General features: G+C 42.9%; 1 protein-coding gene across 2 annotated transcripts; it reads right to left on the reverse strand.

Annotated features, from left to right (window-relative positions):
* Positions 1-1,686: 1,686 nt before the first annotated feature.
* Positions 1,687-15,355, reverse strand: ZBTB24 (zinc finger and BTB domain containing 24). Of its 2 annotated transcripts, none has more exons than XM_060238031.1 (7): positions 15,223-15,355; positions 13,099-14,076; positions 8,328-8,495; positions 7,744-7,827; positions 5,778-5,861; positions 4,929-5,010; positions 1,687-3,017 (listed from the first exon to the last, which is right to left on the reverse strand). In XM_060238031.1, the coding sequence occupies exons 2-7, from the start codon at positions 14,069-14,071 to the stop codon at positions 2,207-2,209; spliced, it is 2,202 nt and encodes a 733-aa protein (XP_060094014.1). In that variant the 5' UTR covers positions 14,072-14,076; positions 15,223-15,355; the 3' UTR covers positions 1,687-2,206. The 2 variants fall into 2 exon arrangements, with proteins under 2 accessions (XP_060094014.1, XP_060094024.1); XM_060238041.1 differs by having other exon boundaries at positions 4,903-5,010; positions 15,223-15,343.
* Positions 15,356-24,588: the final 9,233 nt, after the last annotated feature.

A 24,588-nucleotide genomic window follows, 5' to 3' on the forward strand; every position in this document is an offset into this window, starting at 1 on the left:
TGTTTAAATGTTTTGGCTTTGGTTACAAAATACACTGATGGTACAGGAAATAAATGAACCCAAGCTTCCCAACAGTTTATTTTAACCAAGCAGCCAATAGTATCACCATTGCAGTACATACATTAGGATGAACCCATATAAGGAACAAAAGGCAGCTACCTTGATCCAGCAGTTTACCATATGGATTCACACTCACCACACTCAGTTCCTCAAAGGATTCCCTGTTTGCATAAAAGAAAAGGTCAGTTCTGTATGTGTACAGAATTGGCCTTTTCATGGAAGTGAACTCGGTGCCTGTTTGTGCAGTAGTTCTAGGTACGCAACTAGGGTTGCCAGGTCGGACTCAAGAAATACCTGGGAACTTTGGGGGTAGAGCCAGTAGCAAGGTTGTGACAAACATGACTGAACTCCAAAGGAATTTTGGCCATCATATTTAAAGGGAGTGTGCATCTTTTAAATGCCTTCCATCTATTTGGAAATAATGAAGGATAGGGACACCTTCTTTTGGTGCTCATAGAATTGGACCCCTTGGTCCAATCTTTTTGAAGCTTGGGGGTTGTTTTAAGGAGAGGCACCAGATACTATGCTGAAAAATTGATGTCTCTACCTCAAAAAACAGCCCTCCCTCTGAGCTCCAGATACTCACAGATCAATTCTCCATTATACCCCTATGGGAACTGGTTTCCATAGGGCATAATGAAGTGCCCAGCATCCCCCCTCCACTTTTTGATAACCCTGAAGTGGGGGGAGGGCCTTCAAAATGAAGGATCCCCTGCTCCCACTATGTGCAACACAATTTGGGCTCTGGAGCAGGAATAACATCACAAAATAACAGGTGCACTGACTGCAGTTAAAGCATACACTTTCTGTTTCTAATTAACTGGAGACAGTGGTAATCCAAGAGATAATGTAGATATGATGTGACAAAGCTCTGGTCTTTTAACTACCGTTAAAGAGTCAGAAGTAGTCTGCATGCTGTTTGCCTCCTTCCCTATTAAGCACCAATTCCCACTGCCTCCTCTTTTTAGAATTCAGTGTTATTTCTAACCATTAACCATGGTTAACACTAGGAATGCCACAGTAATGTTGCAAGGCTTAGTTTCCAACATGGCTATTTTAATACTGGTACCGATAATTACTGGAATCCTCCTTATGCCTGATTCTATGAAACCTACTTTGCATAAAAAAGTGGCAGTTGGATGTACAAGTTCTTGTGCATGCTAGGAGAGAGAAGCTAAATGTACCTCAGTATATCTGACTGCAGCTGACAGTCACCATTATGTAGTCCAATGTGCTTTCCGCTTCACAACTAATCATGTGTAACTCTGTGTTACTAGGATTGGGTCAGGACATATCTTATGAGCTTGTAATTGCCATTTTCCAGAATGTGCATGTGCTGCTTGCAAATCCAATTGTGCTTATCTTCCCTTCTCAAAATGCACATTGTCCTACATATTAAGGCAGGTATGCAAAAATGGAATGAAAATTGTGGGGAGTGCTCTGCATTTGTAGAATTTCAATACACAGGGGTCAGCCAGCTATAGTAATAAGCAGTTTGCTGAAATGCTTACTTGGGGGTGGAGGGGGGAGCACAGAAAAGGAACCCTCCAAAATATATACGAGATACTTCATAGACTGTGGAGATATCCAAGAGCTAAGGAGGTAAAAGTAAAAACTCTACAGAAATGAAAGGTCAGATCTCATACATTCCAGACAAAAGTACATTACAAATAAAGGGTGAGCTTTTTTTTTTTCTTTGGCCATACAGGATTAATTGGGTTTCCACTGGGCCCAATCTGCACAAAAGGAACACAAAGGAGAATAACCATCAAATATATCTGTTTTAAACTTTGTTAAGCCTATACAGCAAGAGCCAGTCAAAGTGAAACTTTTTTGCATCTCATCAGTTTCAATGAAAGAGTTTGAGTTCCAGCCCATTAAAATTAATAGGATTGTTAAAGTACATGACTTTGGCTAAATCATGGTCACAATACTGCATTACTACTGCAATTCAGGTGAAACCATTCTATCAACCTTAAGTAAATAAAGCTGTTTGGAAAAAGAAAGCCATCCCAACTACAATAAGGCATCCATCAGTGTCTCCAAATGTAAAGTTAAGAAGTCAGTGGACCAAACACAATGCACCTGGTATGAAATACTTCATTTCACTCCTGTTAAATAAATAAGAGGCAAATCAGTCTGCATTTTAAAAAGTCTGTCTCTCGGTATGATGGTCACCAGATGACTGGTCTACAGTCAGGGACTGCTGTGGTGGTTCAGAGGCATGTAATGTTTGGGCCTGTTCTTTGCTCATTTGTGGAGGTAGGACTGCATCTTGACTGATGTGAAAGTGACTAGGTTCTTGGGGCACCTGCAAATGCTGGGCTGGATGTGATGTTCCCGTTGCTATTTGAAGCACCTCTGCTGGACTTTGATTGGCATGAAGATGTTCCAGAGCTTCTTTTGACAGCGTGATAACATGCATTTGCTCAGCCTGGGCAGGTTCCATTTGGCTGCTCACCATACTGATACTCTGCATTTGCTCTGCTGGTTCTGGCTGGGATGCAAGAAGCAAGTTCTGCAATTGCTGTGGCGGCTGGGTCAGAAGGGTGAGACTACCAGAATGGTCTGTCATTACATTTTGGGACCCATCAGCAGTGACAATGCTGATACCTTGGTTGTGACTGGGCATAAAATTTATGTTGTGCACTGAATCTGTAACCAGCAGCTGGATCTCTTGCGCACCAGTGGTGGACAGTTGATACTGTTGTAGCTGAAGGATGTTCCTCACTTCCTCTGTACCACTGCTGCTGGATACACTATTCACTTCTTGCAACTGCTTTTCTTTGGTGTGAATCTTCAAATGAGACTTCAAATTGTCCAGCCGTGCAAACTGCACATTGCACTCTGAGCAAGAGAAAGGTTTTTTGCCAGTGTGTAAGATGCAATGTCTCCTCTTGGCACTGGAATCAGAAAAGGATTTCCCACAAATCCCACATGAGTATGGTTTTTCTCCTCTACAATAGAAGAAAATATTTTTCAGGCACATTAATTTTTCATAGGACACACACAGTAGCTGAACATGGATACCATGTGAGTGCTTTTTCTAGACTGTATTTTTACTGCAACTACAATGTGGGTTAGAACTAACTGTTGTGGCCAAATTTTCCTATTTTTTTACTAACTATACCACGAGTCATAAGCATGGTAAGAGACAGTGTCACTCCAGCTCACGTTGCAATACATGTTCTTCCTACTGTTTCTTAACATTCCACCAGCCAACTGAGCTGGGGAGCAGAAGAGGCAGGCAGGGCTGCAAGCCACAGCCCAGTATTTACTTTTGTTCACATCTCCACTAAGCCCTTCTGTTTCTGACACTTATGGCACTTGCTTTGTAGGTTTTAGCTTCTTCATACAGAACAACACAATTGAATCTACCCACTTGGCATTCTAATGAGATGGAGCTGTTCAGGCTAAGCTGCTAAAGGAACACAAACAGGAGTCAAGGAAGCTTTGTGATCCTAGTGGAGTCCAGCTTAATCTTCTCTAAATCCAGTCCAATATGCTTTAATTCAAAATTATAGGAAGATTCCCTTGCCACAAACATCACTGTATTATACTCAAGCACACACTCAACCATCACTGCATTCAAGGTTTGCCAGTTTGAAATACTTGCTTCTGGATTCCTAAGCATGTCTCCACTACATCTACAAATCATTTAAATCAACCTAACAGCTATGGCTTTCCTAAAGCAATACTAGGATTTAGAATATTTTGATGGTATTGAGATTTTATATTATCTACAATAGCCCACTGATGTGATGAAAGAGAGGTCTTGTGCAGGGGTGGCCAAACTGTGGATCGGGAGCCACATGTGGCTCTTTCACACATATCGTGTGGCGCTCGAAGGCATTTCTCTCTTTAAATCACTTCTCCAAGCCAATCTAACTGGTGGCTTCGAGAAGGCATTTAAAGTTGTTTTCTTTCCACTTCTCCTTCCCCCATCTTCCTTCCTTCCAGCTCTCAAACATTTGATGTTCATGTCTTGTGGCTCTCAAACATCTGATGTTTATGCAATGTGGCTCATATATTAAGCAAGTTTGGCTACCCCTGGTCTTGTGGATTACTAAGCAGGATAAACCAGATAACTGAGTAGTCCACTGCAGGCGATGGTAGTACTGCAAAGTTCCTCACCTCTCTCTTGGGTCACAGAGTCCCTTTCCCTACAATTTTCCCAGTCCAACCAGGAAGTGGAAAAGAATGCTCAGAACATATGAGCAAAGAATTTCACTCTTCTCTTGTTGGCTTCAAATTCAAAGTTACCAAGAGACTTGTTAAATGACCCAGAGACTACATTTTATACACATGATAATTATCTAGCAGCCTTACAGAATGTATCAAGAAATGTTTCTGATTGTTTTCTTCCACTTTCCCAGCTTTTAGTGCTGGGTTTCTAAGGGCGTTGGTGAGTGACCAAGAAAAACATTTTTATACATATGATGGTATTATTAAGTGGCCTCACAGAATACAGTTTTTACATTTCTTTGAGAAAAACCATAACAGGAAACTGCCATCAAACATTTTTAGCATGATTTTGAGAAGCAACTGTGGTTTTATTCCCCTACCACCACAGACTTCCTGCAGAAGAACACATGACTTTTTATATGCATCATTTCTCATTTAAAATGATAGAAAAAGAGACTTGTTTGTTCTTTAACCTGAAGGCCTTCATATTTGTGCACTGACTGAAATACAGTGAGTGCAAATATTAATTTATTGTAATAGATGGTGCTGTGTAAAACAGCATTTTCTTAATTTGTAGTTGTAGTCACATGCCAAGCCACCTTAATTGCCCCAGATAATATTTAAAAGGTTTTACACAAGTTTCCTATATAAACTCACATAGAATGAAGAAAATAGTTGTGTACCTGTGGATTCTGATGTGAGTTTGAAGAGAGCTTTTTGCTGTGAAAGACTTGCCACAGATTTCACACGTGAATGGTTTTTCACCTAACAAAAATACATTGCTGTATTAGTAAGCTATCACTGGTTAATTAAACAATATCTTAGCACTTACAATGCACAAGGATAGGGTACGCAGGTAGCATGCCTCTAATAAAATAGCAACAGCTCATTCCTACATTTTGTTTTGCCAGTATACAATTGCAAAGGATGGGGCATATCAAGAGGGTTGTCAATAAACACATTTAGCCCAATCATTTAGGACTGATTTTTTAGGAGTTAAAAAGCAGTAGAAGAGACCCTTATTCATGCAAGTAACACACAACAATCTTGTACCAATACAAGATAGCAGCTATGCTGCTTTTTTCCTAACTCTAAGTCCCAAGAGCAGGCCAAGAGCTATGATAAATCATGTCCCTTCTGCGATGTTCCAAGAACATTATAAGAACTAGGCTGTATGGCCCCCCAGAGTAGTGCCACAGTCACCTATTCTCTAAACTCAGGACTCCTGCTTTTCATCACTAAAAGTGCTGCGCTCTGTGGATGCAGCACTGTAAGGGCTCACAAAGCAAGAACTTGCTACAATACTGTTGATTTTCTTGAGCACATTGCTGCCTCTGACTTCATTTGTGCATCAGCTTCCCTCTTGTACAGGATGTGCCTAGCTGATGCTACACTCTCCCAGTAGGAAAGCAGACCTCTCCTCCTACTGGTCCAGCAGCCAAATTCCATTTATCTGACTGTGCAACTGCCAAACCTTGTGTGTGACATCACTCAAACAACTAACTTTGTTTTAAAGAAAGGAGTGGTATTACCTGTATGTGTTCTTAAATGTTTCTTTAACTGAGCCGCATCCATGAATTTGCGATGACATTGGCTACACTCTGGCAATGAATGCCCTTATTAAAAGAAGAAAAAAATCCATGGTTTTAGGTAGATTTTATTTTAATTAAAATTTCTATCCAAACAGAATTTCTCAAGGTGGCTTCTGTTTCTGTTTAACGTTACATAACTGACAAAGTACTTGACAGTTTCTAGTCCAGACCTGGTTTCAGGACTAAGTCACCACTCTAGGGTTGCCAAGTCCAATTCAAGAAATATCTGGGGACTTTGGGGGTGGAGCCTGGGGACTTTGGGGGCGGAGCCAGGAGCAAAGGTGTGACAAGCATAATTGAACTCCAAGGGAGTTCCGGCTATCACATTTAAAGGGACAGCACACCTTTTTAAATGCCTTCCTTCCATAGGAAATAATGGATAGGGGCACCTATATATATAATTTTTTTGGCCACTGTGTGACACAGAGTGTTGGACTGGATGGGCCATTGGCCTGATCCAACATGGCTTCTCTTATGTTCTTAATTGAACCCCTGTTCCAATCGTTTTGAAACTTGGGGGGCATTTTGGGGAGAGACACTAGATACTATACTGAAAATATGGTGCATCTACCTCAAAAATGCCCCCCAGACCCCCCAATACCTCCAGATCAATTCCCCATTATACCCTATGAGAATCGATCTCCACATAGGGAATAATGAAGTGCCCAGCAGACATTTCCTCCCTCCCCTGCCCTAGTTTCTGGCGACTCTGAAGCGAGGGATTGGCATCTCTACTCACGAGTTGCTGCCAGCTTCTTCAAAGTAACACAGACACACCATTCCAAGAGGAAGCCTTTCAGTCGGAGACTGAAGCCTCTGGAGGTGGAAAGTCACATGGTGGCTGTGGGGGCGGGGCTCCCCCCCCACCGGCCAGCTGACTGGGGACGGGAAGGAGCCTGGGAAAGCGGAAGAACCCCCGCTGGAACCTGGGGATTGGCAAGCCTACACCACTCTAGTGAATGACCTCTGGCTTCAACTGGATCGAAGTTTCTGATTTTATTAGACACACTGCTGATTTTACTAGATCTGTTGGCAGCATTAGACACAGCTAACCATTTGGTCCTGGTTAACTATCTGACCTTACCAGGGGTATGGGTTACTGCCTTGAGGTGGTTTTCCTCATTCCTCCAGGGATGATCTCAGAGGGATGCCATCAGGGACAAAAAATATTCCATGTCGGCACTAGATTGTGGTGTTCCAGAGGGTTCAGTCTTGCCCACAACATTGTTTTAGATGTGTTTGTGTTTGCGTCCTCTAGCAAAGCACATCAGGGAGTATGGAGTTGAGAGCCATCAATATACTGATGACATCAAACTCTTTCTGCTGCTGGATAAGCAACCAGCCACATCTCTCTCGGCCTTGAGCCACTGCCTGGATGTCATGGTTGGATGGCTGAGAGAGAGAGCTGCTTGAAACTAAATACATCAAAGATGGAAGTCATTTGGTTGGGGGTTACAGCTACCAGCTCTTGATGGCGTACAGCTGTCACTGGTGTTTAAACATTTTATTATTTGTTGCCAACGTATTTTTATGACTTTTTGAATTTCAGCATTTAGGCATGGTAGAATGCTAGAACAAGCAAAAAACCAAAAATTTTGAAGAATGCCACTTAGTGATATATACATAATTAGATAGCTTCTTATTAGAAGCTTTAAATTGACAGCATTATTAAAAAGCATAACTAGCATAAAACTGAATTTAAACACATTCCTCCTTCATACTTCATATTTGAAATTAAAAAAACAGCATTATGTCAAAATACTTTTAAAGCTTTGATTCAAAAGGCATTTTTTGCAATTCATAGTAAGCAATTAGAGAATTGTGAAAGGTAAATGAGACATAATTAGAAGCACACTGAAAACTTAAACATCCAAGAATATACACCATGCATCTGAATGTGTTCTACCTGTGTGAACTCTGTAATGACTTTTAAGTTGTCTCTTTTGACTGAAGTATTTTCCACACTGATCACAAGTAAAAGCTTTCTGACCTAAAAAACAGCATAAAAAAAAAAGCATTTCAGGAGACATTTTTTAAAAATCCTAAATGTTATTACTGTGAACAGCTTACAATGGATTTTGCTGCAGTGCTATTTAAAATTGTTGCAAACATTAAGCAACACTAGATTTTAGGAAAACTCAAAATATGCAACAGCCTCCAGGCTGATGACCAGAAGATAAGGTAATGGACAAGAGTTTGGATGGTTTTCATATTCAGGAAAGAGAGGATGATGAATTAGCCAGAATGCTCAACAGAACCGCCATGTCTAAGGCAGAGTACCTTTTAAATAGGTTCTGTGGACAAGCAAGAGAAGAATGTCCTTCCCTTTGTGCCCTGCTTGTTAGTTTTCCAGAAGTTTTCCTGAGTGACTATTGCTGGAAAGTGAACACTGGACAAGATGTACGTTTGGTATGATCTAGCGCGGCAGTTCTTATTTTCTTAAACACTCTTAGCACAGCTAGACTACTACTGAATTTGGCTGTTATTTACCTGTATGCAGGCTCATGTGTTCCAGAAGTGAGTGCTTTGTTGTTAAAGCCTTATTGCAAACAGTACAGGTGTATGGCCGTTCTCCAGTATGCATCCGCTCATGAACTTGGAGAGAGTGTTTTTGGGAGAAGCCTTTTCCACATTCACTGCACTTAAATGGGCGTTCCCCTAAAAACAAAATAACAAGTTTAACAATAGCAAATGATTTGACAGCTCAAGTTGAAGAAAGATGCTTCAAACTGCATTTTTAACAAACAAGCCAATCCCCAGTTTTCAGTAATGCTGGAAACACACGCTTCCACATACTGGAGTAACATCTGGAGTTGACTGGTGTTAAGCACATTACATGGGGCTGCCTTTCAAAAGTTCTTAAAACGTCTGCTAGTCTGAAATGTGGCCGCTCATTTGTTCACCATCAGCATAACAGCTACTTTGATTCAGTTACACTGATTGTTAATTTGTTTCCAGGCGCAATTCAAAGTGCTGGTCTTGATTTTTAAAGACTGAACAGCTTGGGGCCAGGGTACCTGAAGGTCACTTTCTCCAATATGAACATTATTTAGATGCTGAGATCAGGCCCTGCTTTAAGTGGACCTCATTCCATTATAGGGTTTTCTCAACAGCAGGACTTGGACCGTGGAAAGCCATCCTGGGAAGCAAAATGGCCATTGTTTTTGGCAGGTTTTAGAAAGCCAGCTAATATCCATATTTCACTTGGCTTTTTCAGCTGTCTTTTTGGCTTCTGTAAGTTTTAATCTTTACCTGGTTTTTTAAACCCATTTTATTATAGCATCCTTTACTTCTAGTGCTTTTATTGTTACTAATACGATACTGTATAACAGGGGTGGCCAACGGTAGCTCTCTAGCTGGCCAATGGCTGGGGCTGATGGGAGTTGTAGGCAAAAAACATCTGGAGAGCTACCGTTGGCCACCCCTGCGTTTACCTTGGGTAAACGTGGGGTGCCAAAAGGTGAGATGCAAACCTATCTTATATTCTAACAGCAAAGTTGGCCCATCTTTGGATACTTAAATCCAGTGACTGGAGCTATGAACAGGCAAAACAGATCTTTTTGCAAATCTGAAAAGGCACCAGGTTTGCAGAAAAATATAAAATCTAAAAAAGGGCAGTTTTTTAAGCATCTGGTTGTTATTTACCTGTATGCAGGCTCATGTGTTCCAGAAGTGAGTGCTTTGTTGTTAAAGCCCTATTGCAAACAGTACAGGGTGTATGGCCGTTCTCCAGTATGCATCCGCTCATGAACTTGGAGAGAGAGTGCAGCTTTAAGGATCAGACTCCCTAAGTGGTTGTTGCTAGGCAAACACAGATTCCAAGCTTTTCTGTGAGTATCAGGCAGCGGGAGAGGGCAGGATCCATTCCAGGCCTATTTTGGCCTCTGAGGAAGGAGTCACTGGAGCCAGGCTTGGCTAGGGTTGCCAGCTCTCAGCTGGGAAATTTGTATTGGGAGTCTGAAGATGGAGGGTTTGGGAAGCAGAGAGGCCTCGGCTGGATATAATGCCATAGAATCCACCCTCCAAAGCAGCAAACAGGTCACTGTTGTTTCCAGGAAAACAATGTCATTGTTGTCTGGAGTTCAGTTGTAATTCTGGGAGATCTCCAGGTCCCACCTGGAGGTTGGCAACACTAGGTTTGGCTGCTTGTTACTATTTAACAGCAGCTACTTTATGAAAGCCAATGTGGTGTAGTGATTAGAGTTTCAGAGTAGGGTCTGTGAGACCCAAGTTTGAATCCCCATCCTGCTGTGGAAGCTCACTGGGTGATTTTGGATCAGTCACATACTTTCAGCCTAACCTACCTCACAGGGTTGTAGTGTGGATAAAAAGGAAAGAAGAATACCGTCAGCTCTAAAATCCTACAACACAAGTCCCTGAAGGTTTTCTACCATGCCAACAGGTCTGGCCCAGCATCATACAACTGGGCCACAGTTTTCTTAGGTAGAGGCTGCCATAGAGGGAGAGGGAAAGGTGAAGACAGCAGGACAGATAAAGATAGGTTGGCTATTGGATAGGAAGGAGGTAGAGTTGCCAACCAGAGATGGAGGTGGAGCTTGGGGAAAGGTGAGATTTGAGGAGGGGAGGGACTTCAGAAGGGTACAATGCCACAGACTCCACCCTCCAAAGCAGTCATTTCTCCCAGGAAAACTAGAGTTGCTACCCACCAGGAAGGAGCTGGAGATCACCAGAATCACAACTCCTTTCCAGATGACAAAGCTCAGTTCCTCTGGAGAAAATGGCTGCTTTGGAGAGTGGACTCACTTAGGCCAGGCTGCTTGCTACTCTTTCACAACAGCCACCCTACAAAAGCCAATGTATGTAGCAGTTAGAGCTTCAGAGCAGGGTCTGGGATCCTGATTCAAATCCCCCATATTGCTGTGAAAGCTCACTGAATGGTTTGAGGTCAATCACATACTTTCAGTCTAACCTACCATACTGGTTTCTTGTGAGGAGAAAAAAGAAGATAATGATGTAAGCTGCTTTGGTCCTCACTGTGGAGAAAGGGGAGTGAATAAATTAAAAATATAGCTCAAGATGGGAGGCAGATAGAACGCAGGCTGGTAACAGGGCTGTAGCTGGGGGGGCACAGGGGAGTGCCCCTATAGAATCTGCAGCATCCTCACCCAATCTTCCCTTTTCAAGGGCATATTGGGGAAGATTGGGTGGGGGTGCTGCAGATTCTGTAGGGGGCACCTGTGCCCCGCCCCCTGGCTACAGCCCTGTTACCAACCTACGTTCTACCTGCCTTCCAGGGGGTTGACAGGAGGATGGAAAGAGGAAATGGGGAGAGGATACAAGAGAAAGGAAGGTGCCCCTCTCAGGTCCTTGAGATTTCCTACCATGTAAGTGGGCCTGGCTCAGGGGATGGCACTATACAACTGGGCCACAGTTTTCCTTGGTAGAGGCTATTGTGGGGAGAGGGAAACCTGAAGACAAAGAGGCAGATAAATGTAGGCTGGCTGTTGGAACGGGAGAAGGAATCAGAAAAAATGGGGAGAGGCTATAGAGGCTCAAGGAAAAGGGGAACTAGAAGGGGAGGGGAAAATAATATGTCTCCTAAAAGTCCTTGTGCTTTCTCACTTGTCTATATACTATTAGTCACCTGTAGCCCCAAAATGCAGATAGTTACATGGGGCCACATGGAGGCTAAGATTTTTCTGCGAACTTGAGGCATTTCCCAGATTTGCAGAAAAGTCTGAAATTAACATTAAAATGTATACATAAAATGTATATTAAAAATTTCCTTTCCTATTCAGAATGCAGTGGCTACAGCCCATCAGTGGATGCTGGCAGCTATGCTAGTGGTATGATTCACTATCAAGGGATGCTGGCAGCTGCATCAACCTAGCCACAGTGATGGATGCCTGGGAGTCTCTGCAGCCAGGCCACAGTGGAGAAAGATGCCCAGAAGGTGCTGCAACCTGGCTGCAAAGGATGGTCAGCAGCTGCACAGGGCTTGGCCACAATGGAGGAGGATGCCCAGCACTCACTGTGGCCCAGCTATGGTGGAGGAGGACTCCTGGCAGCTGTTACGGTCTGACCATGATAGTGGAGGATGCCTGGCATTCATACCAGCCTGACTGCAGCAGAAAATGCTGGTTGCTGTGCTGACAGTGGACGAGGATGCTAGGCTAATTTCCCCCTGCAAGTCTCACCCCGTCCTCCAAGCTGGGCAAGCCACCACTGGGGCAGTCTAGGAGCCGTGCTGGCCATGCCACTGCTGTTGAAGCCCAGGAGCCACACTGGGCATTCTGCCATCATTGGCACAGTCCAGAATCTCTGATAGGCTCGGCAGCATTGATGCAACCCAGGGCCATGCTGGGCCCAGTGGTGCCACAACCCAGGGAGAGCCTAAGGATAACTACCAGAGAGCCCAGGGCTCCACACTAGAGCCAGTGGTGGCTGCCAGAGAGCCCAGGGGTCTTACAGGCCCCCACTTGTTAAATAATAAATCCTAATAATATTTAGAGTATTTAAAGTTCTTCACAGAAATTGTTCTGGTAATCTGTGAGCTAAATCAGTATCATCATCCCCATTTTACAGATAGAAGGGCTGAGATGAAAGAGAATGGCCAGGCTAAGTCCACCTACTAATTTATGGATGAGCATCACCCAGTTTGCAATCCAAAAATAGGATATCTGGTCATAACAATAATTTCAAAGGTAGTCATATATTAAATGGAGATGTCTACACCTCAACTTGGGTAAATAACTTGTTACTTATATAATAGTTGATGTGGAAGGGCTAGACTTCTTTTATGTTACAAGGCCAGACCTGGCCTTGCCACACCACACAGGGGCATTATTTACATGACCCCCTGTAGTTCACCATCTCTGAATTAGAGAACTGACGTGGACATTGGTTTTGGGGATGCCTGACAACTCTTGATGTATGAGAACTATGCATAGGTAGACACCCAGTTACAAGAGCTGTCCAACCAAAAAGGTGGAGAACATTTGACAGGATTATTCATCTAACAGATAATTAAAGAGGGATCAAAGCAATGCATCCTGTGTAGTGGCAGTTCTCACCTCGTTTATAAGCTCAGCAAACCCTTTCCCCCATCCCTATTGTAGCAAAAGGGGATGAGTCACAGAAGGGGAAATTATTCAGGGAAATTCCTGGAGATACTACAATTGTTCATCACCTGAAATGTATGCTAATTTTTTTATTTCAATAAATCCCACCATTGAAATAATCAGACAGCAGGCTATAGTACTTATGATACAAATGATATTTTGATGCCTTCAGTGCTTACCTGTATGACTTCTTCGGTGAATAGCTAAAAAATGGTTATATTTAAATAGTTTCCCACAATCTTTGCACTGGACTTCAGAAGCTGTACATTTCCTTCTCTCCCCAGGCCTCTTTTTTAGCCCATTGCCCTCTTCATCACCAATAAGTTTATAGTCTTTTAATTTGATTGATCTTCGAATCCTACGTTTACTGTATCGACCCTGACCAGACTGGATATTTTGGGACTTTGGATCACAGTTCTCGTCTTTTTCAGTAGAGACAGCCACCACGGCATCTGAACTACAAGCATGCTCAGTTTCTTCTACTTCTTTGCTTACTGTGGTCAACTCATCAGAATTTCTGTCTTCTCTGGCAACACCCTTTTTCATAAAATCTTGCTTATTGTGAACTGAGTTGTTCTCTTTCAACTGTGCATCCTCAGCTGAAGGGGTGTCCAATTTTTCCTCCACAATACTCTTAACTTTTCTTGGTCTTCCACGTTTTCGCTTTGGTGGATCTTCACTTTTTGTGTCATCCAAAATAACTACTACTGTGGCTCCATTGTTAGGCACAGCAGAGAGAGTAGTATTTAGACTGTGACTTTTTTGATGGTCTGTGTATGCCTTTATTAAGTCATTCACTTTGAGAAGATGAGCAGTGGCCAATATTTGCTCTGTACTTTTTTCACAAGCGTGCAGATAGCCTGTGTAGATAAATTCCAACAGGGCACCAAAGGCATCTGCCACCATCCCTTCCAACATATAGATGGACTGGCCTATCTCTCCCTCATCAACAAACATCATTGAGAAATATTCACTGCTGGCAGCAAGTAAAGCTTTGTGTGCTCTAAAATGAACATTTTCTACTATTAAAGTGATATCGCACAAAAAGTCTTTCTTCCTCTGATCTTCAAAGTTAGCCAGAACAGTATCTCTGTGGGCTTTGGAATGGATGACAGTAAGCTTCTCAGAACTGGCTGGTAATGCTTCATCCATTGTGGCTGGAAATGAACACATAAAAAGAGTTATATAAAAATTCAGATCTAACAAACTCCTGGATAAATCAAAAGTATTGGTGCATTTTTAGAGGGCACTTGCAGGTTTTTTCTCTTCCACAGCATCCCCTTTGCACCTCATTATATGTCTCTGGGAAGGGTCTGCTTTTCCAGAGTCAATTTTCAGGGGGCCCACAGGCTCCGAAGCACACACGAATACTTCATGTGGGACTTTGGATTCCATTCATAATTATTAGGAATGAGACATCCTAAGAGTATTATTTGAAGTACTAAAAGATAACTTACACAGATAATTAGATAATGAAAAAAATCCTAGCTCCATTTGAATTAGTGGCCAATTTCTCCACTGATTTCTGTATTAGAAGGACAATACCCATTGCTGATAATGTTCAGGCTACAAATGGAAGCACTTGGTAAGAAAGGAGTCAGTCCATATCAAACAAGAAAACAAAGAGCTGCACCAGTCACAGGAGATTAAAAAACAAGGACAAGGCTGATGATGCAAAATCAGGCAAAAATATATCTTATTACTCAGTTAAATTTCCAAAAAAATTCCCTTCAGCAGGGAAATCTGTTCGTCTCACAGCAGTTCTTCAAAAGGGGTAAAGCTACTTATCTTTTACACATTTATTTTAACTTATACTGGTTTAAATAGGAGCTACAGAAATGTAATGAAGGTGGGACACGACTGAACAGAATATACATTGTGGCCATTCCAAAATCATATTCACGTTCGCTTTCAAAGGGGAAAGGATGGGGGGAGACCTCTGATGAATAGGAAGCTTTAAATAACTAAAAGCAGCAAGAACTGGGGAAAAGGAGAAAAGATGATGGGCAATACACGAGCAGAGCGCGGCCGGAGGGCTCCTGTGCCCTCAACAGGTGCTTTAATAGGAAGTCGCTTTTTTCCCTCCCGATGCAGCACCGGTAATGAAAGCTGACCTGCTGAATTTCTACTCGTAAAGCAACTGTTAAAGGCACAGAAGCTCTGCCAGAGAACAAGCGACGGCAACCAAATGCCGCAGCCTCCCGTTCGCCGCGAGTAAGACAAGAGCCGGGGGAGGGATTAGACGCAAAGTGCGCCTCTCGTCTGCTTCTGGCGAAGGTAGGAAAAGGCGAGTCTTCAAATACCTGGGGAGGAGGGGGAGACTAACCCAGCGCCAAGGAAGCCCCAAAGGCGGAACTCGCTGAGAAGAACCCGGCAGAGCAAAACGGCCACCAAACTCAATATGGTCGCACGTCTCGGAAGTGACGCCACCGCAGATAAGGAAACGAAAACCAGAGAGTCGGTGTCTCTAGAGCGGCTTAAAGACGGCTGCAATGAACATGTTGGGGAAGGTGGTCATTTCCCCGATGTTGTGCAGGAAAAGAACAGGGGCGGGATGACGCTGGGAAGAAGGTGCAAGCTAAGACACAGTACAGTATCATGTAAACATTTGTTCCTAAAGCTCACCACAAGGGGCCGAATTCAGGGATGTACTATAAGGAATGACAGGCTTGCCCATTAGAAACCTTGGGAGAGATTTGAAGGTGCATAGGAAATAAGGGGAGATAGTAATGTCAATTGACTGGCATGGGATCTGTTGAAATAAATTACAACTCAAGAAGAGTTGCAAAGAAACTATGGAATAGAGTTTTCATTAAGCTCCCTGGGCCCAAATAGACGACTCTGGGACTGGAACGACAGTCCCTAGGAGTAGCAGAAGTGTCCTGGGACTGGAATGACAGCCCCCAGAGTGGAATGACAGTCCCTGTGCGCAGCAGGAGTGTTGTGGGACTGGACTGGTAGCCCCCAGAGTGGAATGACAGTTCCTGCAGGTAGGAGGAGCAATACTCCCTCTAAGCTGTGGAGTGTCGTGAGCAAAAATTCTACTTTGTGAGCTACTGGAATTAAAGTTGTGCGCCACTGCAGAAATTAGCCCGCTCCGGGGCCTTTTTTCCTGGGCTAAGACAAAAATATGTGAGCCAGAGGCTAAAAAACTGTGAGCTAGCTCACACTAACTCAGCTTAGAGGGAACATTGAGGAGTTTTCTGGGACTGGCATGACGGGCCCCAGAGTGCAAGGATAGGACCTAGGAGTTGCAGAAGTATTCTGGGAGTGGAATGAAAGGCTCCAGAGAAGCATGACAGTACCTAGGAATAGCAGGTGTGTTCTAGGACTGGAATGATAGGTCTAGAGTGAAAAGACACTCCCTAGGGGTAACAGGTGTGTTCTGGGACTGGTATGACAGGCCACAGAGTGAAGAAGATGATATTGGATTTATATCCCGCCCTCCACTCCGAAGAGTCTCAGAGCGGCTCACAATCTCCTTTACCTTCCTCCCCCACAACAGACACCCTGTGAGGTGGGTGGGGCTGGAGAGGGCTCTCACAGCAGCTGCCCTTTCAAGGACAACCCCTGCCAGAGCTATGGCTGACCCAAGGCCATGCCAGCAGGTGCAAGTGGAGGAGTGGGGAATCAAACCCGGTTCTCCCAGATAAGAGACCGCACACTTAACCACTACACCAAACTGGTACAACAATCCCTGGAAGTAGCAGATGTGTTTTAGGACTGGAATGACAAGCTCCAGAGTGGAATGACTGTACCTGAAGATATCAAAAGTGTTGTGAGACTGGAATGACAGCCCCTAGGAATAGCAGGAGTGTTCTAGGACTGGAATGTGGAATGACAACCCTTGGGGTAACTAGTGTGTTATGGGACAGGGATGACAAACCCCAGAGTGGAATGACAGCCCCTGTGATAGCAGGTGTGTTTTAGGATGTAAATAAAAGGCTCCAGGGTGGAATGCCAGTCCCTAGGAATAGCATCTGAAGTTGTATTTATTCTCAGGATGCTGAGGATTATCTTCATGCAACGAGGGCAATTGACACAATATTTATGCTACGTTTACACCGTTGGTGCCTCAGTAATCCTTTCTGATGTCTCTCTCTCTCTCTCTCGAGAGAGACACCGTTGGTGCCTCAGTAATCCTTTCTGATGTAGGTGATATGAAAAGAGTCTTCCTGAATATGGTCAGTACCTTTTTTGCACAGTGGCCACCATGTTGCCTTCGAGTGTCACCAAACAGCACAGAGGCCAAGGCCACCCAGCCACAGTATATCCTAGCAGTGGTATTCAAGAAAAGTTCTTTATCCAGTTTCTGTAAGTTTATAAATCTCTATTATGTGCTCACCTTGTCATCTTTTTTTCTACACTGAAAAGTCACAGACTGTTCATACTTTCTTAATTGGAAAGTTGCTTTAGCCCCTTGATCATTCTGGTTGCCCTCTTCTACAATTTCTTTAGCTGTAATATCATTTTTGAGATATGAAACGTGAACTTTACACAGTATTGTGGAGGGGTGGGGCTGCATCATAGATCTGTACAGGGGTATTACAGTATTGACTATTTATTTTCAGTTCCGTTCCTAATAACCCCCAACAGTGAATTTGACTTCTTCACTACTGCCCCACAATGAGTTGCCATTTTCATCAAACTATTTGACCATCCCAACATCTCTTTTTGTCTCAGGTTCCAACTTAAAGAGCTATCTTGTAGTGCTTCACCAGTTGCCTTGATTTTTGCCAGCTTGAACAATTTGATACCATCCACAAACAAGGCCTCTGTTTGACTCACCTGCTTCAAGATAATTTATGAATAAAATGCCACTGGTCCCAATGCTTATCCTTATGGGATCCTACTCCACTCCATTGTGAGAACTCTGTATTTATTCATACTCTCTGCTTCCTGTCATTTAATAATTTTATTTATTTCTATTTTATTTCTTGAGATTTCTGTCCAGCCCTCCCCCACAAGCGGGCTCAAAGTTGGTTACAATAATCAATGGTCAATAAGACAGATAAAACCAGTTCTGCATAAAATACAAATTAAAACCTAAAAATTAGGTGATTAACCAAGGTGGCAAGGTAGAAACCAAAGAGAGTCAAAAAGTCGCATAAGGCTCGCATATTTAGTACAATGTACAGCATGGGCCAGGAAGGCTGATATAGCCAGACACCCATCACCTCAACCAAAGGCCTGACGGAACAGCTCCATTTTGCAGGTCTTGCAGAATTGTAATAGGTAGGTCTCACATATGAGCATGTTCCACCAGGCTGGAGCCAGAGCTGAAAAGGCTCTCGCTTTGATTGAGGCTAAATGGACTTCTTTTAGGTCAGGAATTACCAGGAGATGTTGTTCTGAAGAGGATAAAGCTCTCTGGGGAACGTACTGGGAAAGGCAGTCCCACAGGTATGTCAGTTCCTTAAATTTAACCACAGATATGTTGGTCTCTTAAATTTAACCAATTTTTAATATATAAAAGGACTTGTCCTTTAATCCCATAACTAGGTAACTCTGGAGTATTTGGTGATGTACCTTCTCAGAAGACTTTTGGAAGTATACAATGACTACCCAATCACCCTTATTTAGGGTTGCTAGCTCTGCATTAGGAAAACCTGGATATTTTGGGGGTGGAGCCTGAGGAGGGTGGGGTTTGGGGAGGAGAGGGAACTCAGTGGGGTATAATGCCATAGATTCCATCTTAAAAAGTGGACGTTTTCTCCAGGTGAACTGATCTCTGTCACCTGAAGATTGTTGTATTAGCAGGAAATCTCCAACCACCACCTGGAGGCTAAGTACAAAGGCAAAGGGGAACTTAACGTAATAAACTGAGTAAAAGAGCAAGCCAAAAACGCACAATAAGGGATTACCATAACAAAAATGTATCAGTGTAAACTGCTGTATTACAAGATGGATATAATAAACTGAGTTGGTGGTATACAACACAGAAGCAATATTCAATTTCAGTGCTCGCAGGCACCATAAAATGCTTACAGGCACCTGGTACAAAAAAATTGTGCTTATATATGTCAAAGCGTAAACATATAAAACAGCTTGAGTACTGAAATTGATAACACTGTAGTCTCAGTAAATGTCAGTCTAATGATGAGTACAAATCAAAAAAGGAATACAGTGACAAACTGCACTAAGGCAGAAAATAATAATCCCAATTGAGCAGCAGTAAGACATCCATTCCAGATATTGTGGTGTTTCATTTTCTCTTCATCAGTTGTAGTTTTCATGTAGCAGACTGCTTCATTGGAACCCAGTTTCAACATCTCCATATTCTGGACACACAAAGTTCACAGCATAGTAATGGAATCTTTAGGTTCTTCCCTGAGAATATTATAATATTGACTCCACAATGGTAGTGAAAGAATTGATGTCTCCACAGAACGAGACATGTATATAATTTGAATTTTTCTATTGACTCCTAGCAATATAGCAAGTATCTGTGTAGTAAGCAGAGGTTTTTTTGTGATGCTATTTACCGAATCCTCATTTTCATTAACTAACCTGTGTGTTTAATTAATTAATTAATTCGCTCATTTACAAACCTGTATGTTTAATTAATTTTTACCCTTTCACTAAATTTGCTATTTTAATGAGATTTCATTTAGCTGCAATTTTGAAGTAGCCTACACAGAATAGGAAAAAAGTAGAAAATATTGAAAAAAGTATTACACATTTTTAATCCATTATTCCTGTTACAGCCCACCCACATGGATGAATTGACCCAATTGACTTCCAGTAAGCTCTTGGAGGATTGCAGGAATCTTATCTGCAGCCCTGTTGATGCATTGGTTGGGACCTGGAATTCCATGTTCTCATAGTGTTACCCCTGACATAATTATTAATTATTGCATTTGATCTTTATATGGGGAAATTAGCATCAAAAAGCAGAGCATAGGAAAGAGGTGGGGCAAAGCAGGATATTTTATCTATTTTTATGGAGATAGTCCCAAATAGACCCTCTTATTAGAGCCAATAAGCAGGCCAGCTAGTAAAATAAAATAAATTTTATTTATAAAAGAAAATGATAAAATCTAAACATACATGCACACAAATTGAATAGCAGTCACACAAGATATTGAAATACAGTGAGGAACGGATTCTATAGAGGGAGGGGGAAGTAGGCGTAGTACTGTACCAGATCTTGGAGAATGGTTCATCCTGAAGATGAACAAAAGAAGGGGAGTATGTAGAACAACCAACACTATACATGTAAGAAATCTGATCGGGGTGTTGCTTTGTGAGTGGTCTGCAGAACACATCATGGCAAAAATGGGATATATTTATACCCCAAAATGTATCCTGAAGGTATGTTAATGTGGATGGACTAATATGATAAAAATACTTGAAGGTTCCGGATAATCCTGAAAAAAACAAGGTCTATGTTCTCTCAGGTGTTAGACAAAAAGAAGGATGTATCTTAATACATGTGATGGCAAATTCTATAAGGTGGTAGCTGGATGGAGCAGCGAGTGGAAGTAGGCCAAGAAGGTGCCTGCCTGGGGCCGGAGGAGGTGTGGCAGTGAGTGCACTCGGGGGGAGAGGTGGCAGCAAGTCTCAGGAAGCCTGGGCAATGTCGGGGAGACATGGCAGCAAGCGTGCTCGGAGCTCGGCTCGGAGCCAAGTTTCGAGCAGCCCATTGCTGTACCTCCCCCGCCCCCATACACACTGGAAGTCGGAAAGGGTGGAGTGGGGTTCTGCCTTGGGCAGCAGAACTCCCAGTGCCACTGCCAAGCCTGGGAGCTACCTAGGTAATGTTTCCTTGATAGCCTTACCTGGAGAGGGGAATGCAGGTTTTGGAAGATTTACTTAAAATGATTACCTGGAGGAGGAACGCACTAGAAATTCTATAGTATGGCAGAAGGGAAATTGGTTATGTTAATACCAATACTAATACAAACACTAGAATAGGTGTGTCCAGGGGTTGTTTTGTAGAAAAATAGCTAGTGGAACTCATTAGCATATAACTTATTAGCATATGCCCCCCAACAGCCCAAAGCAACCCTGTGATGGTAATGAACAGGTTAACAAGAAAACGTCGCATAGAGCCTGTGTCAGATGTCCTGAGGGTGGGGGCCAGAGTGCTCGGAACTCTCAGAGGTGATTGACAGCTAACGGCTGAGGGCAGTTGGTGTCTGACAGAGTCTGAGGGAGACTGCTGAAGAGAGCAGTTGGTCTGAGAAGGAGCTGAGACAGGAGCTGAGGAGAGTCTTCAAGAGAAGCAAAGCTCACTGTTCACTCTATTTAGACAACCAAGGGACTGTTTGTGACCAAAGGAGAGTCACAGTAAAATACATGAGAGGTCACAGACACAGATACACTTCTCTTAAGAGCTAAAGAGGTGGTTGAGGGAAAGATGTGGGTCTAGAAGTCTGAAGGGCTGGGAGAAGAGACACCAGTCGACTTAAGGGACTTGGCACATTACACCCAAGAGGCCAACCTAGAATAGTGTTGGAGAGTGAAAGCTATAGGATCTGTGAAACCTGAGAGACCTAAGTGAATTTGATATTATAAAGCCTGAACTATGAAGAAATACAATATAGCTTGAGATACAATATAGCCCATGTATATATTTCCCATTCCCCAGTTGAAGACGGTGTGTGTACATTAATAAATTTCTGTGGTTTACTTTAAAGTTCGCTGGTGCCAGTATATTGGGAAAACTATCAAAGCTGCTGCAGTCCCCTACCTACCGACTGAGTTCTATATCCATCTGAGAGCAAAACAAAACCCCCGAAGAGACTAGTATTGAGAAATCCATATTACACCCACCACTTGAGTTTCGTAGTCGTGAGGTAAAATTCAAAAGGAAGAACTGAGGTGGAAGAAGGGCTGGGGTAGCCATAAGCCCCATATAGAAGCGTTCCAGTGAAACCGCGAGGCGTGCTGTTATAAACCCAAAAAAGGAGAGCCCCAGGTAAGCGAGGCCTGCTTGGGCTGGCTAGAGATTCAGCCAGCCCAAGCAGGCCTCACTCACCTGGGGCTCTCCTTGGCAACCCCCCGCCCAGTCAAAAGGCCACCCAAAATCACATAAGAAATAGAGAAAGGGTGGCATAGGCTTCTCCAGAGGTTAATGAAGGCTTCTGGGATCTTTCCCTGCATATGATCACTCAGTTCTATTGGATCATATAGAAAAAAATGAGGAGGGAGATGGGCATCCCCCAGCTTCTCCAGCTTTCTTTACTTACCCCCATGGCCCATTGCCGGCCCTAGGGCCTGCAGCACCCCAGGCAGCCTTGTTACCCACAGCCTTCCACCACCCCCTCTCCCTGCTGTCCCTTCACAGCAATGGAGGAAGACAGCAGCGATCAGAGGGAGGGAGGGGAAGGAGGCGGGGAGAAGTGGTGGCAGGGCAATGGAGGAAGATAGCAGTGATTGGGGCAGGGCAGGGAAGGAATTTTTTAAGCAAAAAGGTGGGGCCGGTGCCCTAGGCAAGCGCTTAGTTTGCCTAGTGGAAGAGCCAGGCCTGCCATGGCCCTTAGCTATATGGCTGTTCTCCCCACATTCAGTTTGGAGAACATAAGAGAAGCCATGTTGAATCAGGCCAATGGCCCATCCAGTCCAACACTCTGTGACACACAGTGACCAAATTTTTTTTTTATACACACACACATACACATATATACACACTGTGGCTAATAGCCACTGATGGACCTCTGAAAATTCAACTCTGGCAAAGAGCCCTCAATAAGTTCATTTGGTCTTATCGCAAACCCAGAGTGGATTTCAGACATTCTGCTGGCCTTCAAATTTGGGAGGTCTGAGCATCCCGAACCTGGCTTTATATTATGCTGCTGCTTCTCTGGTTCCATTGACTCAGGCTCTAAAATTGAATTCAGTTGAAGCTTGGATTTCAATAGAAAGCTTTTTTCCCCTCACCATTTTCATTATCTATAACCATCTGGTCCCCTTCTAAAAATAGGCCTAATTTGATTTTCTCTAACCCTCTACTGGACAACATGCTCAAAATATGGGACAAATACAGGAAAATTTTAGCTCCAGGTATTTCCCCTTTAATTACCTTAACCAGGATTGGTTTCCAGCAGGGAAGGATCAGGCGAATTTAAGGAATGGAGATCCTCTGGTCTGTTGTTTATAAGTAACTGGATTAAAGATGGGGGACTCTTAGAAAAATCCTCTATGGAAAAGAAGTTTGGAATTAAGGTCTCCTGGTTTAGATATTTCCAATTAAAAAATCTTATCACTAAACTAATCAGGTCTAAAAACTTACTCCAGCCATTAACTTCATTTGAGGAATTAATTCAGAAGGGGAATGCAGGTAAACAAGGCATGATTTCAGCTCTTTATAAATTATTAGTAGCAGTAGTATATATGGACCCTCTACCATATAAAAAAATAGTCAAATTCTTTAGAACTTTCCCTCTCCGAATCTGACTGGAAACAGATATGGAACTCTCCCTCCAATAAATCCCGCTGTTGGAATATTAAACTCCACTTTTATAAGTTGCTATCCAATTGGTATTTAATGCCACACAAACTAAGCCTAATAAACAAGTCTTTGAGCCCATTATGCTGGAGATCTTGTAAGCAGGAAGGCAACACCTTACATATGTGGTGGGAATGCCATATTGTTCAGAATTTTTGGAGGGAGATTCATAAAGAGATTTCCAACATGGTGGGTCTTCTATTGCCTTATTCCCCAGAATTCTTATTATTGGATCTTTGGGCTGATTCAATGATAGATAAAACAATCAAAACTTTTGTCTCAACATTGGTTGCTTCTGCTCGCTTGGTTATTGCCAGGAATTGGAAGTCCCCCACAAGTTCTTTACTTAGACAATGGTACCAGAAAATCTGGGAACAATTTTTGATGGGCAGGATTATGGATAATCCATTTTTGGGGACTCTTGTGTGGTAGTTCCCTTATCAGAGTATGATGAAACATGGAAACCAGTTTTAGAGTTTTTGTGCAATAAAGATATAATTCCGTCAATGCAACTAAAGCTAGATGGTTGGTAACTGTGAACATAAGGTTTGTAAGAGTGTTGATGGTATTCCTGGCTATTATGTTTTATAGTTTGGTTGTATGTTTTTCTGTTATGGTTAATAAAACAAAAGAAGTGGAAGGTGTGGCACCCAGGCAGAGCCTCTAAACAGCAATGCAGGTACTTAGTGCTAGATGAGCAGCTATGTTTAGCAGCTATCAGAGTCTGGCAGGGGCTGCGCAAACACCTCAGTGTTCTTCTGTATAGTGCTGAAGAATGCCTTTTACCAGAGGCATCTGGTACAGAAAGTGTCTGAGTTTTATGGATCAAACTATGCTGATCCATGCTTGTGTAATTTTGATCCTATGCTATTTTAATGCACTGTATGAGGAACTGCCTATGAAAATTATCCAGAAGCTTCAATTGGTGCAAAGAGCAGCTTGCCTATTGGTTTGAGCATACAGAAGGGAACATGTTCTTCCTATCTTAAAACAGCTACATTGTTTACCACTATGTTTCAGGATCACTTCAGGGTACAGATTACAACCCCACATAATAAGGATGGTTACAAACCACAAAAATGAAGTTTGGTTTGTGGCAAAACTCACAAGCTTTACCACAAACAGAACCACTGAACTTATCCAGGAGGCTAGTGGAAGAGGAGGCTGGCAGTGAAGAAAGGGTGGCCAGATGAGGCAGTTGGCAGAGTCGACCCCA

Source organism: Heteronotia binoei, chromosome 1, assembly GCF_032191835.1.
Source record: "Heteronotia binoei isolate CCM8104 ecotype False Entrance Well chromosome 1, APGP_CSIRO_Hbin_v1, whole genome shotgun sequence".
NCBI lineage: Eukaryota > Metazoa > Chordata > Lepidosauria > Squamata > Gekkonidae > Heteronotia > Heteronotia binoei.